At 36.1% G+C, this 18,581-nt stretch overlaps 1 protein-coding gene across 2 annotated transcripts in view; it reads left to right on the forward strand.

The window, feature by feature from the left end:
* The window catches only part of CFAP99 (cilia and flagella associated protein 99), a 52,195-nt gene that overhangs the window by 4,407 nt on the left and 29,207 nt on the right, over positions 1–18,581 (forward strand). For both annotated transcript variants that reach the window (XM_014260570.2, XM_088056692.1), the window contains exons 3-5: positions 9,183–9,327; positions 11,384–11,478; positions 16,454–16,566. In XM_014260570.2, the coding sequence (XP_014116045.2) occupies positions 9,183–9,327; positions 11,384–11,478; positions 16,454–16,566 (353 nt within the window). The remainder of the gene's footprint in view (positions 1–9,182; positions 9,328–11,383; positions 11,479–16,453; positions 16,567–18,581) is intronic.

Here is an 18,581-nt window from a genome sequence, read left to right on the forward strand (position 1 = left end):
CTAGATTCATACCTGTTTGTCTCATGCCAGCAGCATGAAAAATGGTAAACCTCATGTTGTTTACTGACCAGAAAAACATCTGGAGAGTCAGATTCCAAGAGACCAAATCGAAGTTATTTTAAGACACAGCTCTATATATTATTTGCTGACTTAGGTGTGCAGTATATGACACTTCTCTACAAGTCTTCTTTTCTTTTAATAGTTTTCCATCCCCTTACAGTGCATTCAGATGTAAATACTGTATGTTTTGTTCATAAGGTATATCTTCATTGTATTTGAATGCCTTAGAGTCTTTATGTCTTCTAATTTGATATCTGAGGTGTCTTGTTTAGTTCTTTGATAACTTGTTGATGGCCTGCATAAAATATCCTCCTTAGCCTATTGTTCACCTGTCTGGGGATGCTCCTGCTGAAACCAACAATTTTGGGCTAGATTATTTCCCTCAAAATAAAAAAATACACACAGGCACTATGATGCCAGTCATGTCAAATGCCAGATCCTCAAAATAAGTATCTCTGACAGCCACACATTGTCACCTGAACTGCCAGGAGCCAAGGACATTTTGCAGAGCAAAATCTCTGTCAGAATAAAGTATCTTTTAAGTGCAATAGAAGTATATGTAGGAACTGATTGAAATTAAACAAAATTGTTTCTTTGGAAATCTAATAAAGGAAGTGAAGAGATGGGTATCCTTGGTTGATCAGAAATGAGGAAGACATCAGTAAAGAGTAAGAAATGAAATGCAGAATGGAACTGAGTTGTGAAGCATCTTGACAGGCAGCTTTAGTTTTATGTGCTAGAATCAACTGTGAGATGGTAGGTGGAGTAAGTGGGTCAAATCAATGGACTAGCAGGATGAACTTAACTGTAGCATTCCAGATGGTTGGTTTACTAAGATAGGGTTGGTTAAACCCACGAAAGAGACACTTATCTCAGTAAAATAGAAGATTCTGTGACTACCTTAGATTTTTAGCTAGGAAGTGATAGGAAAATACTATTTTAAATGTACTGTTCAAAAAGAGTGAAGATGTGCACATAAACTGGTGATGATATCCTGGGGAGTAATCTGCATGAAAGGTGACCTCTGGAGTTATGGGCTTGTCTGACAGGCAGGGTGGCAATAGAACCAATAACTGAGGAAAGAAGTAGCACGTGAACACTGAAGCTTTGGCTTTGCACTGTTGAAATTAAACTGACAACAACAAGAAGGAAATGTCAGAGAGAGAGGTCAGCATCCTAGACTGAAGTTTAGGGTTCTTATTTGTGTACATGATAAATGGGAATATGTTATGAAAGGAAGTTGGATGCAGTGCTGCAGGAGGGAGTCTGGAAGGCACAATCTGTCTTGATCCAGATATCCCTGTCAACAATTTACCAGCAGCATGAGAGCATTCATGTGGGAATCCTTGCAAATTAAAGCAGTAAAAATAGCTGGTGAATTGAGGCACAGGAAAAGAAGTGAAAGTGGGCAATCAATTATATTTTAAAATGAAGGAGTTTACAATATGAATGTATGAAAAAAAGAAATGAATCGGGTTGAAGCCATCAGGTTGAAAATACACTTGCTTTGCAAATGATAGTAAGAAGGCATTAATAGCTTTCCATATTGTATCTTTTACTAACTATACATTCAGTCATTGTTGAATATTCTGATCAAAACGCAGCAGGTTTCTTTTGCTTTCACTCTGCTGCTACAAAGGTAACAACAGTTCAGAACATAGTCAATCTTCAGCAAGATTTTATTTTTAATTTCTACATGCACATAAGGTTACATGAATAATCAAAATGAAAGTCAAAACATGATTATGAAATAGTATATTTTGGTCTTTCATAAAGACAGTGGAGAAATTTTTATATTTTGACAGTGCACAATGGCTGTACTGTAGAGGTTTGGAATACTCTGATAGCCAAATACTGAGTGGGTGGCAGAGAAGGGTAAAATGAATTCTGTTTTATGCTCCATCATTTTTCTATCCCTGTCCTTTCTCTTGCCCTCAAGTTTACTTGCCCAGGTCTCTTTATTTAACCTGTCCCATTTCCATCTCTTCAAGTGGTTGATTCCAGTGCTATTGTCTATCCCTGTGTAGCAAGTCCTGCTCACCTCTTTGGTATTGTTCTGCTCACCTCAGAGTTCTTGCACATTCAGTTCCAATCTCTACTGTACCTAAATCAGATGAGAAATCTCTCTCTTCTTACTGAAGCCCACAAGAGACAGATGCCACAGAGAAGATAGGTGAGACAGGCTCTCTTCTATCAGTTTCAGCTCCCAGACTGACCCAGTATGGCTTGTCCCAGGCTCACCCTGTACTGTAGTGAAAGCTCTGGTAGGGGCACACAGAATCTTCAGGGATCTTCACTGCTACAGTTTCAATTTACACAAAACACATGAAATGTCTATTTTTCACTTGGCAAAATACGTGTGGATATTCATAAGAAAACCAAAAAGCCAGAATTTGTAAGGCACTGCTGACCCCTGTGTGCCACTTTGAAAATACATCCCCAGCTGTTTCCCTGCATTTGGTTTGAAACTATTAAACACTTCCAAATAGTTAGGTAAAAACCTGAAAAATTGACAACTTCCTGTCAAAAATCTGTTATATGTATGAGGCCATGTGAGCTGCTCTCAACTTGTTCCTCTCAAATAACATGTGAGGTTATCCATTAACTTCAGCAGAAGCAGAATCAACATCTTAATTATTATTATTTTAACTTCTTAATGCATCTTTATAATTTTATTCAAATATTAGTGTTCCATCTGAGCATATTCTCTCAGTGTAGGAAATCTTGTTTCAAGCTTTGAGACAGAAATCCGTTTGGAAAACATTTGGCTGTACAGCCTGCTTCCAAGTATATTCCAGAGGGGCTGCCCACAGTCAGAATCATTACCCCATACATACCTTAGTGTACATGAGAAAAGTAGTTTATTTGTAGGAAATTATGGCATTAGATTCTGCTCTCCAGAGGTAAGTTTTTTCCCTAGCTGCGTGTGGGATTTAGCTTTACACAGCCTATTTACAGCAGCGACGGCTGTGCACCTAATCCCTGTGTGCTGCTCTGAAAAAGCACCCTTCTTCCCCTGAATTTTTGTGTTTGAGGTAGATCAAGCAGATACCATATCAAATAACCACTGGGATACATTTTTCACACGTTGCACTTTGCAGCCACTCAGTGTTTTAATATACAAATAGGAAATCAGAAAATTAGTGCCAAATAAAAGGAAAGGGAGATTAAAGAAAGGTAAACTATTACTGGGACAGTAGTTTAGGTCTGTCTGAACCGCTGTACATATAAAGATAGAATGTTTTTTTGGTGTGATGCAAATGTATAAAGAAATTGCTGAGTGCCAGGTAGCTGTCAGTGTTTAAAACCAAGGTGTCAAGAGAGAACATGATGTCTACAAGGCCATGCAGGAAACAGGAAAGACACATTCAAATTTCAGCTCCTATCTTCTAACTCCTAGTTCAGCCTTTTATATAAAAGTAAAGTGAGAAAAACTCACTGATTATTAGCCTCTTGTTTTAGGGAAAAAGAGATAAAATACATAAGGATTTTTAATTATTGAATAATGGGAGATGAATAACACAGTTTCCTCTAATTAGAATGTCACGATGAAAATCAGTCTAGAGGTGTTAAACTGCATATATTTCTGCTACATGTAAACTTTACATCATAAAAGGAATTTCTGTTTATTGTTCTCAGTGAGTGATCAGACTTTATGTTCTTCCAGGAACTTTGAGTTGTAATTTAGTTATTTACAGTTTTCATGTTTATTGTACTGTAATTTACAATGTTTATGACATATAATTGGACTTGTTTTTCACTGCAAATATATTTAATAAAACCACAGATTCATTAGCAATATGATGGATGATTCCTAATTACAACAAACAAAACCTCACCTTCAATTATAAAGAATCAAATTATTCACTCAAACCTCCTAAAAACAAATAAGTCCAGTTAAATGTTTTTGCTTCAATATTGTGACCTTGTTGCTATTAAAACAGAATTCAATATGAATTAACCTGAATAACACATTAAATTAAAATAATTCTTAAGTCTGTCTCTGATCTTTAAATTATTATATACACATTCAAATTTACATCTGTTCCAGTTGTTCTTCATTTGAATGGCCAGATTACTTCTCCTTGTTTAGCTTCCTAAATGCTTTTTAATACTCCTTTTATCATACTGATGATGTCCAGATAATATTTTCATTCTTGTGTACTAAACCCCCTTCTTTTTAAGCATTCCTTACTTAATCTATCAAAAATGATCCATATCCAAAGGTGATTTTTCATCCAGTGCATATTGTACATGATATCATTTCATCAGACCTTTTATAGAAATGGACTGCATCTGTTCATTTTGAAAAAAGATTTGATTTTGTACCTAACTGAAGCATCCCAGGTATTGTTCTTCCTTGTGACTGTTAGAATCAAGCTTTGGCTATGATAACAAGAGATAGATTTAACACAGGATTTACCATGCAATATTTGCAAACTTCCTCTATGCGAATAACTCACTTTATTTTCAGTGGAATTATCTGCTTCAATCAGAGTTGCAGGATCAGACCCATCATATTGATCTTCCTACATACATCCCAGCTACAGAAAAGCTTATTTCTGTAAAACCAGAACTGCCACCCCGAAATCACTGTTCTGCTCCTTTATCCCTGTCATGCTGATAGCAAGATAAGGCTGTTTATGAGCTTCCCATTTCACAAGAACATGGTGTGATTTGGCACAACTCTTCATAGTTCTCATTTGTGCTGGTTTAGCTGTGTCTCACACATGCCCACTCAACTGATTTTATTCAATTGGGAGTAAAATCCTCAGAAGTCATAGCTTTAAATATGAAGACAATGTAATGTAATGTAAAAATGATAGATTTGGTGAAAAAAAATTGTAGTAAATTATATAATTTTAATTTGTATTTTTAGTTACTGACATAAATGCAAATTAGGATCTTTCCAAGGAAATGATGGAATCTGAGTTTTCTGCAGTGTTCTGGGACTTAATATTAAGTACAAGGGAAAATAATGTTCAGGGTACCTCTTAGTAGATGCATTGGTCAGCACTGTCTGCTGAAAATGAAAAATATTAGGTTGTGACTGCAACATAGATTGTGAATAGAAGAAGCAGGATATTTTCCTACTTATATCCAAAGATCCCAGGGGTTTTTCCCCACTGACTTCTGAAAGAAGACTGGGTTCTGTGACGTCAGTAGGAATATTTTCTTTCATTTTCACGGCATTTTGATTAGACCCTTGGAGAGGACTAGCACTGATAACTGAAGCGCTCTAAACTAATCAGACTGTATCTGCAAAATGTGCACGTTCTTCTTAGAAGAAGACAAGTTCACTACTTACTATTGCACAGTTATCTCAGGAGGTGAAAGCTATTTTATCTTCTCATCAAATATTATCTTCTTTCTAAAACGTTTGTTTCACCTAAATTATGTCTTCTGCTTGAGAAGTCTCAAACAGAGCATGGCTGGTATTTCTTTCCTTTTTTCTCTCCAGAGAGAAGAGCTTTCCTTTCTCTCCTTTTCTGATTTCTCTGGCCCCTTCAAACAGGTCCCACTGTAATCAGCCTTATTATGATATAGCTGGGGTGAAAAAGCTTCCCTTTTGTAGATATTTCTCCATTTAATTCATGCTATTTCTTTTACTAACCCCTGCTGGAAGTTGTGTTCAAAGCTCTTCTTACCGAGACTCTCCTCTCCTTCAGGAAACTTGACTGATTCCCAGCTACAGCTGTGTGTCAGAGAGCAGGAAAAATATGTCCATGGAAGCAGGCTACAGGTATTGGGTTTTCCCAAAAGGGGGAGGTAACGCCAATCAGCACATAATTAGACAAGAATCACATTTTTCACCAGGACCATTCAGGATACATTCAGACAGAATCGGGTTTTTTTTTACAACTTAAACACTTAGTAAACAGAAAAAGCTGGACTTGGATGCTATAGAGAGGATACTGTCAGACATTTGTATCTGTTCAAGATCTGTTTTGTCTTCTGATATTTTTAATATTCAATGAACAGAAGATGATCACTGCATGTGTTACTTTCACTGTAAATTATCTGGCCTTCCTTATGTTGAAGGGCTCACACATCATTGCTAACTGCTAGTTGTTTTATGAAATACGTGATTAAAGTATATTTAAAAAGGTAAAAAGTTGCTCTGATGGACAGAATAAATGCTCACAAATCAGCATTTATTAATTCTTGTTGGCACCAATGATTTAGTGTGATGCCTGGGGCAGATCTCTTACCTGCTCCATGCCATAGTTCCTGCATGTACAAAATTATATTAGCCAAAAGCAATCTCATTAAATACAATTTAAGCTAGTAAAGTGTTTTGAAAACCTCATACAAAAGCTACTATAAACATACAATCTGTCATACCATTTCAGGATCACTTGACCCTCTCTGAAATACATCCCACTGACAAAACACAGCCCAAAGCTCTACAGAAAGATGCATTTAAGAATTAGTGTTAGAAATTACACCTCCCCAACACATTACTTTCCCAAAGCCATTAGTATTTCAGATACACAGATAAACTCTAAATATCCCAGGTGAAATTTGTAGAGGATACAATGCACTTTCTATTGAGAGAGTATCCTAACTAGTTTAAAGCACTGGCTTGGGTTTTGATTCACTAGAATATCTGCAGGGCTTAACCAACAACTGCCTCATCTTTGGGATTCCCTATTCAAGTACACCTCCTGCCCAGTCTTGTTTAGTTGATTGAGTAGTGATGAGATCACTTCCTTAGGTGACACAGCTGCAGGCTGCTCAACTATTCTCGATTTTTACATGCAGAAACAGAACATTTAGTACCTTCTGTGGCTGAAAGCAGATTCGACTGATTATGTTTCATGACAAGAAGTTTTGTCCCATGGTCCCCAGAACTGCCAGTCAGTACTGATGTTGTGGGGCACAGCTGTCCCCAGGCTGCTCCTCCTGTCACCCTGTTTGTTGCTTGTCCCAAGGCCATGTAGTTATTATATAGATTCTTGCTCAAGGTATAAGCAAGAGCAAGATCTTCTGTGTTCGTCCTAACACTTCTGACTGAGTTGTTAACTCAGAGCAGTAAAAGTAGAGTAAATGTAGACAGGTAATTGCATTTTTTATGCTGTAGTCTCCACTGTATAGATGATTTGGGCACAAGTGGTGTCCTGTTGTTACCTGTTTGTCTACTTTTGGCCACCTCTCCAAAGTACATTTGAAAAGCACAGGGCTGCCATAGCACTTTATATCAAATTACACAGAACATGAATGCAAAATTTCTAATCTAAAAAAGATCCTCAAAACAACTGAAATTTTAGCTTTCTAGCAGAGGTAGTTGAGAGAGTTTCTGTTGGCCCTGTTTCCAACAGGCTTGACCAGTTTTACGATGGACTTGTTTATTAACAGAGCTACTATTTTCTGCAGTTTCTTCATAAATAACACCATTTGCTCAAGGGGAGCAATTGTTTTAGATTCAAAATGTCACAATCCTGCTCTCCCTGGAACTACGTCCTCTCTGACTTTGCCATTCAGTTATTTAGGTCTGCTTTTGCCTTTTGTAGTAAATTCTCAGAGAGCTCATATCAAATATTATATATATATAAATATATGTATGTATGTACGTGTATGTATGTGTATATATATATATATATATATATAATAATTTAGTGGGAGCTTAGATTTATGGGTTTTCTTTGTTAGTTTCATGAAAGAACTGACATAAATCTTCATCCATAAAAGGTGTATTTGGAATGAACAAGAATCCTCAATGCTTAGCAAGATAGAGTCCATACTTCCCATATTTTTAAATTTTTTTCCATATTTTAAGTTTTTTTCAGTCTCTTTCCTCATCTTTCCTGGTGATGATGCAAAAATTAAAAGGAAATCTGGGTTTTGAGCAGGAGTAGTGAAAAAAATGTATGCTTGCTCTGAATGACAACTTGAGAAAATACACTTTGAATTCTTCTGCATAATTGTTTACATTTAAATATTAGAATGGTAATTTTAAAGTTTGCCTTATATTTGCTTGATCTCTAAGCCCTGCATAGTATCACTCATCAGAAAACTCATAGAGTTCCATCTAGCAACCTCTAACAATACCCATAAACTGGAAATTAATCACATTAGGGAAATAAAGCAATCAAGAGGGTAGCAGACAGCCTACCAGGCAAGGTGAATGTCTTATCTGATGTATTATTGCAGTTCAGTTGTTCCCACACCTCAGAGCTCTAGCAGAGATCATACATCAAATGTGGACTACACGTTTTCAGAACTTAGCCTTTTTTTCTTGGCTTCTTGTCTAACCTCCTTAAATCAAACAATAATTATTGTTTGTCATTTTGTCATAGCTCAGCTGGCCATTTTCAATTCATGTAGTAACAAACTCTTCTGGGCCTCAGATTTTACTGCAGCGTTTAGAGGTGGTTCATACAGGAAATTTTTCTCATATAGTAGCAGATATTGCATAGGTTATTTATTGTGATTGAAACTCTGTAAAGTTGAGGAGTATTCAGACTTTTTAAAGGGATTATGGGGTAGGATCCAGAAGGCAGTGAGCATCTTACTGTCCTGTTCTCTTGGGATGCTGCATGAACATTACAAGTGACCAGGAGCATTAGCTGGATAAGAAAGAGTCTGCATTAAAAAGAATCCTGACACTGGTTTAGCTTAAACTAGTCATGTTCTCCAAAGCTGGGTTTCAGTACCAGTTAAGAGTCTTTTCCATAGTCTCTGTCCAGCTTCTCCCCTCAGTTTAGTCTCCCTATGTAGCAGATTCCACCCACAAAGAAGAGGTTTCCTGAGGGAAAACAAAATCTTACTGAAACTTTCTCATACTATTGACTAAGTTAATCACTGCTGATAGCTCAGGGACCTCAGATTTTCTTTGCATCAACTACTGACATTCACACATGAAGGTCTTTTAACTCAATGCTTATGTCAGCAGGTAAAATGAACACTTAACATTGGAGAAACCTACATTTTACTTAACAAGGGCCATTAGTTTGCTAGGACTGCCCCTATTTGATAGCATTTTAAGGGCAGCAGCCCTACCAAAGGCACTGCCGTTCATTGTTCATGTTTTCCAGTTACTTCAAAATGATTGTACTTTTTGTACACAGCTATTTTCTTTCCAGAGTACATTAATAATTTTTAAATTTGTATCTCTATAGACTCTTAATGTAACAGAAGAAAAATTTGTATTGGATACACTAGCAGGATGCACAGAATATAAATCCATATTGGATGTGGTTGTCAATGCCTTTTATGTTCAGGATGGGAGATACTGCCCAATTTCTGAGCGTAATCTTTATATAGGTAAGTTGTTTTTACAATACCAAATGTGTTTACCACAAAATTTAAAAAAGTATAATTTTACTAATGTAGGTCTTGGTATTATATTACATTGGAAGCATTGTCATTGTACCTAGTGCAGTGTGAAGTTCAGGACCTTTTCCAACATCCTAATGAGTGTGAAGTCCAAAACCTGAAATTTTTATTTAGTCTATAATCTTACAGGTGTTAACTGGAATTTTACCTAAGAAAGGTAAGATGCAGTTCGAAAATAGCATCAGTGACTGGAAGAGGCATCTTGGAAGTTTAACCATCCCTTCAAAAAATATTTTCCAGTGATTCCCCTTTATTCTCTTCTATGCAACCCGGTACCTCTGCCATTCAGATACAAAAATGTGTAGCAAAGCTCTGTGTGCTGAGGAACACAGCACATCTCACAGTATGCAGAGACAATTGTCTCTATCCATACATGGGTTTCTTCATTACTGACCATCACAATGACATAAGTAAACTTCCATCTGTCTCCAGGAGTGAGGTCAGTTATTTTCATTTTATTAGTTACTTGGTTAGAATCGGTTCTGATACAACTATATCTGATAGTATAACCAGTTAATTAGGTTGGTTACTGCTCCCAAAATGATTTCAGGTCTTGAGAAGCACATGAAAAATTAATTTTAAGAATATTTATGCTATTTATTTAATACACACATGCTGAGGTTGATCTACTAAGTCCCTAAATAAGTTGGAATCACAAATACCCCTGTCACTGGTTCTCTAAGTCAGTTAAGTTCTGAAATTTTGTGGGTATATTTAAAGACAAGTTAATTCAAAGTGGTTGAGAAATACAAACTTATGTAATATAAATATATCTATATTTTATGTTTTAAAAGCTACTAAATTTTTATTACAATTCTGGTCACTTCTGTCACAATCTGGAAAAGCACAGAAATCTAAAACAACAAACAAAAGGGAGCCTAAACTGTCGAGGATGAAAATATTAGTGTATTGAGTTTATTCTAAATGGTAATGCTTCATTGTCTCCATTTCTCCAGAGCCATGTTTTTCATTGTCTGGGGCACATAAATTATACCTTTAAGCTGAGTGTTGCTATAATTGGATTGTCAGGACTGGTCCACTCAAAAGCCTCCATTAATCATAGGCAGAGGGTAGGAACAGAAAATTTTCCTTTATCAACAAGTTGAGAGTCTAAGGTCATTGGCTTACATTTTTTTTTAAGCTGCTTGTGATTCCCTTTGCCAAGCTGCATTGACACTTAAATGATCAAAGCTGCTTATAGAGGCTGTTGCTATGTGTGAGCAGATTTGAATTTAATAAAGCTTGTAGGAGATAAATGTATATTCTGCTAAGACTGATTAAATACGTTGCTGTACTAAAGCACATGAGATTGAAGCCTAAAGATACACTGAGTTGGCTGTAGCACATTGGTCAGAATTTCCTGATTCTATCATTACGATTTGGTGGCAGCTAAAACACTGCACTGTAAGTGAAGCCTGATTGATCCAAGTGGCTGGGGACAAATGAAAGCTGATACAGGAGCCCATGAACTTTACAGGTCTACTAAAATTTCACAGTACTGACTGTGCCTCTTCCTGTATCATAGAATAGAATCATAAATCATTTACGTTGGAAAAGACCTCTAAGATCATTGAACTGTGTACTTGCCATAGAGGGTCCAAGATTCAGGTTTGAAATTTCACAATTTAAAAACTTGATTTTATTCCAATTCAGAATAAAAACAAAGGTTACAATATTTTAGGCAATATGGTCACTTGGAGAAACAAAGCAAAATAAATACTAGAAATATTAAATTTTATGTTTAAATTTTTTGTTAACTATAATATTGTTATGAATAATAGACTATACATTTGTAACAGAAGAGTAAGAGCTATCGTCTCTGAAAACATTAAAACCAGAGTATGTTGAAAAATTCATTATCAAAACCCTTTAAAATTAAGGTAACAGTCTAAATCCCAGAATATGTTGAGTATAGGGTATAGGTTTATTAGAACTTCCTGCTTCCTGCCTTCCATACCTTTTAAATGTGTGTATCTTTTGATAGTTATCTGCTATCTAGCTACTTTTCAACTAGAAGAGATTGGTCTTCAGCACTTCAGCAGAATTGTGAAATCCTTGGACACTGCAAAAATGCAACAGGTAATCAAAGTACAAAACATTTAAAACAAATAATTATCTGTTCATTGTGTTTGATTAATCAGATGGCTTTTCTCAACTTTGGGAATAAATTAAATGGAGAAATTACTGTTTTTTCTGTTAAAATTCAGAAATTAAATTAGTATTTTGTTATCAAAAAACCATTCAATTTTTTTGCTTACAGGGTGATTCTCATATTCAGTCAAATATAAATTAAAAATCTATTTTATATAATCTGAGGAGATCAAATAATCACATAATATACAATTTATATAATTTACACTCACGCTTGCCTCTGCTCACATTCTTTCTTTGACTTTAGACAAGAGATGTTTTTTTCATATGCAGTAAATCTATTGAAACTTGCAGTTCTTGTTGTTTAGTGTTCTTCCTTCCCCTGAACATCCCACTGCCACGTTCATTATCAAGCCTATTGTGCTTCCATCACTTTTTCTCCTTCCCAAGAAACACTGGCTGACTTGGAGCTATGCATGTACCCATTGCCCCAGTACAACATGCAACTGGCCAAACCACTGCTGCCAAATAAAAAGCAGGACAACAAAATTCTGCTTCCCTGTCCTTTTCTGGAGTAATAAATTTGGGGTTTGCTTCACTATTTGTTTGCTATTTTTCATTATAACTGTAGAAATATAATTATCTTCTGCTTCTCTTTCAAAATGAAAGTGCTAATTATCCTAAAATCTCTGTTGTACAGAGGAGCAGAGGGATAAACTGAGCAGCAGTGCTTTCTCATAAGCCCTGTTTTCTCAGGAAAATGGGCTAAAAATTAAATCACTGGTGATACAGCATCTGTAACCTTAATTATCCAGATGTTTCCAAGTATAGTCCAAACACACTATTTGAATAACAAAGATGGAATTAAGGAGATAGGCAAATTTTAATAATTAATGCTCAAAAGGCTAAGGTTTATCCTTATAGTGATTACTTTGAATGTTCATTTGGATGCTAGTGTCTCTTTAATGAGTAGGGCTGCTTTGCAATATGGAGGGACAGAGTAGGTTAAGTTGTCTGGTTTTAGATGCACTTACTATGGAATACTTATTATTAATTCCATTCAGAGACAAAAATTATATATTTCATTAACAGTTAGAAAGAACAGAGGAGTGGCTGGAAGAATTATCATAATCTGGTAGACAGACAAATCACTCTGTCTAAAATGCTCTCCCAGCCCCTTCTTTGGTAAACATCTTAGACACAAGCTATTGGATGCATCTTGAGCTCATTCAGCTAGCAACACAATTTTCTCACATCATGCCAATTATCTCTTGTTGATTCCATTCATCTAGCTTTATATGGCTTAGGCATCAGTGCCCTGATGTTCTGGTTTAGATAATACCGCCTTCCTTGTCTGGAATAACTCTTTTCTGATAGGGAAGTGCTGCATATTCCAATGTCGTGCACCTGCTATCATTGTAGCAGGTGTGATTTGCTTTCTTTAAGTATCTTACCAGATCCTCATCACCATGGTACCTAGTTCTTCTTCTCTTCCATTAGAACAGTTTCTTTGTCTCCAAAGTGATGCTAGATTAGATTAATGCACCTGCAGCAGAGGATTTAGAAGCAGCATTTTGTCCCCCCAGCAACAGAGACAAAAGAGCAGAAGGCAGATCTGCAGCCTTAGCAACAAAAGTTATCAGAAATTTGGGATCCTCCTTCAGGATGCTGAACTCCAGATTTTGCCTGATGACTATTGTGTCTGAGTTTAGTTAAGACACTGAAAAAATATTCACATATATTTGTGTAGGACAGATATACTTCAATTAAAAATAAATTTAGCACATCACAGGCTGAGTGGAATTTTCACTCAAATGAATAATCTTCAGGTGAACGATGTCAACCTGTGCGAGATTTAAGACCTTTCTCTTAAAGACCTGTAGGATGGAATTCCTTAACTCAAAGTCACAGTTTGTTTCCCTATGTTTGATGAATGTTCACATATTTTCATTTAGGCAGAATAACAGTGCTACCTCACTTGCACATCTTCATCTGCTTGAACAGAAAATCAAAAGCTCTCATTCTGTAATATTAAGAACACATGAAAAAAAAAAATATGGTGATATAATTACAGAACAACAGGATAAAACCCATTTGTGTAACTTTAGTGGGATTATCCTTTTAAGAACTTAGCCATGCAATGCTGGCTCAAATCTATTTTTGAATTCTATTATTCTACATACTATTCTTCTATATTTATTTTAAAATTTAAGGATTTGTGTGTTAGAGAAAATACACAGTTGAAATAAAAAGCTGAAGTAAACAGCTTTGTAATTTCTGAATTGTCTTGTAAAAAATACAAAATATATAGTGTTTTCTTTCTAGCAGTTAAGAACCTGTTTTTTCTGTTTCATGTTCTGATTTCTTCTAAAAGCAGTTCTAAAGAACTTTTGAGATCATCAAAGGAGTATCACTACATAAGAACTGGGCATTGTAATAGAGTTTAAGATGAGGTAGGAATAGCAGGACATGTTCAGCCTCATGCTGGATGGTGGGTAAAACCAGTCCAAGTTGGGTCAATAATGTATTCAGGCAGTGGCTGATCTGTATGGAGAAACAGAACATGGTGCTTCCTGCAGTTACTTCCTTAACTCAAGAGTCAAAGGCTTATATTGTGAATGTAAGCATTTCAGCTCTGCATATGCCTGCATGGATGTAAAGGTAATACCAGATGAGGAAATTTCCCATTTTTTATTTGTTTTCTAGAAATCTGTATGATCCCACTGTGTAAAAGTGTGTTAAAAATACCAAGTTAAGTTCAAATTCTCAAAAGCATGGTATTAATTCAGTCCACCTGTAAAAATGCATTACAAAATACTCTTTAATTATACACACTTGTGTTACTACAGCCAGAGTATACATTAGAATATAAACATGGGTACAATTCATTGCTGGTGTAATTCCATCACTTCCAAAAGGGAAATGGATCTTCATTATCATGCTGTCTGAGTACAGAGAGTTTTGGAATGTTCAAGACAGAGAAGTAAGCAGAATAATGCTGTTACCAAAATGACTACCTGTGACTTTGCTAAGGAGACAGAGCCCTGTAACATCCAAAGAGAAATCTGAGAGAAGCCCCATTCTGCTGCTGTAAAAGCAATGGCTGCTGATAGTGGGTTTTCCACCTGTGTCACATGTAGCCAAAGACAAAATAGAAATATTAGGGATTTTTCCTATCAATTCAGTTCACAAAACACAAAAGTTTCTATTGTCCTATCGCCATCTGTGATAGGGATTATCAAAACTAAGATTGTTGTCTTTGGCCCAGGCACACTCTGGTCAGAAATGATGTTCAGTCATCCTATATTGCCATTTGAAATAGTGTCTACACTGTGCATCCTTTCTGGTGGAAGGTATGAATTCAGTCTAGACTTTTGACATTGTATTTACACATTGCAGAAGTACAAATTACTGTTAGGTGACAAATTGAATCCAATATGCATGTGCTACAGTAGAAGATCCTCTCTAAGGACAATGAATCTCTTTCAAGACCAATGGGGTAAAATGCATCCCTCACCATATGCTTATTAAACACCACAGAATCCGGAAACATCAAAAACCCCAACTTCTTCACAATTCAGCACTTAGTGTATAATCAAGCTTTTAGGGATGAAATAACTTCTTTTGGATGGTGTGTTGATAATCTGACTCCTGCAAATTTAGGGAACAGCAGTAGTTTCTAGACAAGAATGGAAATCCAAAAAGATAATATTCATTTAGTCCTGCAGTGCTGATCAGTCTTTTGACTACCAAAACCACTATAGATTAAAACACAACTAAATTTAAATGTTAATTTCTTCAAAATTATTATATCAAGACTATGGATTTCAAGTAGCAGGTTTTCTAGACCTGTTGAACATCTGCAACAAACACCTTGAGTCAAATCTGAATTGTTTGTAGCTGAATTATTCACAGAGTTCTGAGGCACCTTGGGCCTGGCACCACATTTGAATTAAGAAGCTCCTTGGTAGTTCTGCAAAACTAAAAACTGAATACAAAGAACTCTATGGCTCTGTGTAAAAACTTGAGATGGGGCTGATGCCAAGTTTAATCTAATAAGCTCTGCAAGTCTCCATCTGAAGCTTCTCAAAGTGACAGTGCACTGCTCCCCAGTATGTCCCATAATGTCAAAATTATTTCCTGGAGCTTTTTGCTTTTACTGTGATTATTTCAGCATCATGCTTGTACTTTCATTTCCAAGAATTTTAATGGAAGAGCTAAGGTTCAAGTTTGGAATTTATATTGCTGTAAATGATAGAGGCTGAATCTGAGTGCCATTTTTCAAGAGTGTTTCAAAAGGCCATTTGCATACTTCAAAATTTAGAGAAAGGTTTTTGACCTTCTGGTGAACTGGAGTGGTAAACAAAAGTTCAAATGTTAGTTGTTATCCAGCATGTAGAGCCCTACAATGTATAAGTGTGCCGAATTTCAGTCTTTTCTTTTAATAGGAATACGCAAATTAATTGTATTTCAATAAAAGAAAAAGCCACATAGTATAGTGTTTGCTATAGTTTTCAGCAATTCTCTCTGCCCAGTTCTCATGGAGCTGAAAAGTATTTAAGTCATTCAGGTGCAGTGCCAGGCCTGACGTATTTCTGGGCTTCATGGGTCTTCCAGTTACCCATAATCAGAAGTCCACCTCGGGTGTATTAGACTCTGAAACTCTGTTGTAAATTATGCTAAAATCAGTGTATTCCTGTAGTAATTAGTTTTGAATAAAACATTTGTTTCACAATGTTTGAAGCAAATTAAAGATGAATCAACACATCTCTGTGTTGTAGCCTCTAGTTCATTTTTTGTTTTCACACGAAAGAAATTTTATTATCTATTAGTGTTTCACAAAGTAGAGCCAAAACACATGGGATTGTCCACCAGTTAATAAGAACCTAAAAATACCGAGCATCTATGTTTGTAATTACAAGGTCAAATACAAGCAAGTTCTTCAACAGAAACCACTTATTAGTTTCTTAGATTCTTCTTCAATGACTTGTATCTGAACACATGGATAAAAGATGAATGGAGCCACTTCTACGATTCAGTGTATGTAAAAGAGAACTGGATTGATCCACTGCTAAGGTAAGTAGTATTTAAGTAGCCTCTGGCCTCCTCAAAGTTTAAAAGCGGGGGAAAGCTTCCCCTGAAAGCTCACGTTTCTGTTCAAGTGTTTCTCCTATTGAAGTCACTCTGAACCTTTCTTGTCTACACAAGTCTTTAGCAATCCCTTTTACTTACCCAGAGGCAAGGTTCTCTCTCAGAAAAGTCTTTTCACAGCTGTTGTACATTTGCTCCCTGATGTCCCTGAATAGAGAAAACATCATACTCTGAAAAAAAGTAAAATAGAAGGTTCAAATTATCTTAGAGTCATGTCTCATGAGTCACTTCAACATCTGTATGACATTAGGTATTTGAAAAAATGTTTGGCTTCCCTGATTTTGGATTTATGAACAGACTTGTTAATACTGATGGCCATAAAATCCCTTCTGAGCAAATCAGATAAGCATATAAACAAGTCTTTTAAAGTTATTATTTACACAGTTGCAGCACCACTTAACAGCTCAAATGCTCTGAGGTGCATCTGCTTATTGGTTAGGTGGTGCTATGGTAGCATTTGTACACTTGCCAAACAGAAACATTTCCATGTGGAGCAATAGTAACTGCAGCCTACTGAGTCACTTTTTGCTGTCATTTTTACCCAGAACAGATAAATGACACCAATGTGGCTTCAGTCACACATCCTTCTCAATGCAGTATAGGTTAACCCAGATGATGGCAAACAATGTTAGACAAAAACGTGCTAGAAACAATATCAGCTGAAAAGGACTTTTGCATCTGTTTCTCTCATATCAAAGTCCCTAGAACCAATTCTTTCACACTGTGTAGTTCATTAGCACTTTAGCAAATATATAACAGATTTGGCTTGCATTACTCCAAGTTCTACAGGGACGACATTGATATGGCTGAAGTCAGAATTTGACTGAAAATATTCCACTGTAGTAATTCTATTTAGAGCAAATGCTTAGTATAGTATAAAAATGCATATAGAGAGGTATGGAAATATACATCCATACCCACACAGTTCTTGCACATACACATTCATGCAGGCTGAGGCTGTTTCATTAGCACCAAGTTTATTGGAACTGTCCTTCACAGTCAGTTACGCTCAGTGTAATGAAATATTTTGCCTGCAAGTGGCAAATGTAAGTTTACACAAGAATGTTAAAGACCAGATTTAGTTACTGGGTTTGAAATATCCTTCAGGGGTCTGAGGATGCAGTGATGAATTTAGTCAGTTCTGTTGCTGCAACTATTTTAAATATGTATTTTGTTCCTCTTTCTAATATCAGTGAGGTTAACATAAAGAGTGTTATTTGTTTTAGTGGGGCTTCATCACTTGCATAAGTGACTTGCAAGCCTCACTCTGTAATGACAGTACTACCTAAGGTAACAGTCATATAAACAATTTACTGTGAGTTTGCATTGTCATCTGCTTTTTAAGTTCTAGGAAAGTTCCATTGCATGTGTAATATATAAGAATATAAGGAATACAGAGGAAGAATAACTGGCATGAAGCTGTCACTCTAATTAGAGTGTGATACTCTGTGTTTTACCTTTAATCTGCATCTTCCTGTCATTCCTTAGAAGAAGTCTGAACCTTGATACAAGACCAAAGTCGCAGAAATCAAAATCTTCCTGTCTGTCCCCAGGGCTCACTCAGTCATTTGATAATTCACCAAACTCCTTGGATCTTTCTTTTTTTTCTATTAGAACTGCCTGTGCTTCAAGATTGATCTGCATGTGCTCTTGGTATATGTGGCAACATTCAGACCACTGTTCATGTCTCTTCATCTAAGTATATTACGTGTGTAATCAGCCTATGGCAGCTGCTTTTCTGACTCCTAATCTGGTCCTGCCACAAAACCAACTGGCCAGATAGTTGTTTATTTAGTAAAAAATGTGGCTATTTCATTACTAGTAATCTGGGTGGATAGCATCTATCACGAGGAGAAGTAACACAGTGTAGCTAAATCCTGAATACAAATTCAAAGGTTGGTTTTATTAAAATTGAATGGCAGAAAGCATTACAGAATTTG

The sequence above is a fragment of the Pseudopodoces humilis genome, chromosome 6, assembly GCF_049639895.1.
Source record: "Pseudopodoces humilis isolate 2021_Gansu_Grassland_sample_001 chromosome 6, ASM4963989v1, whole genome shotgun sequence".
Lineage (NCBI taxonomy): Eukaryota > Metazoa > Chordata > Aves > Passeriformes > Paridae > Pseudopodoces > Pseudopodoces humilis.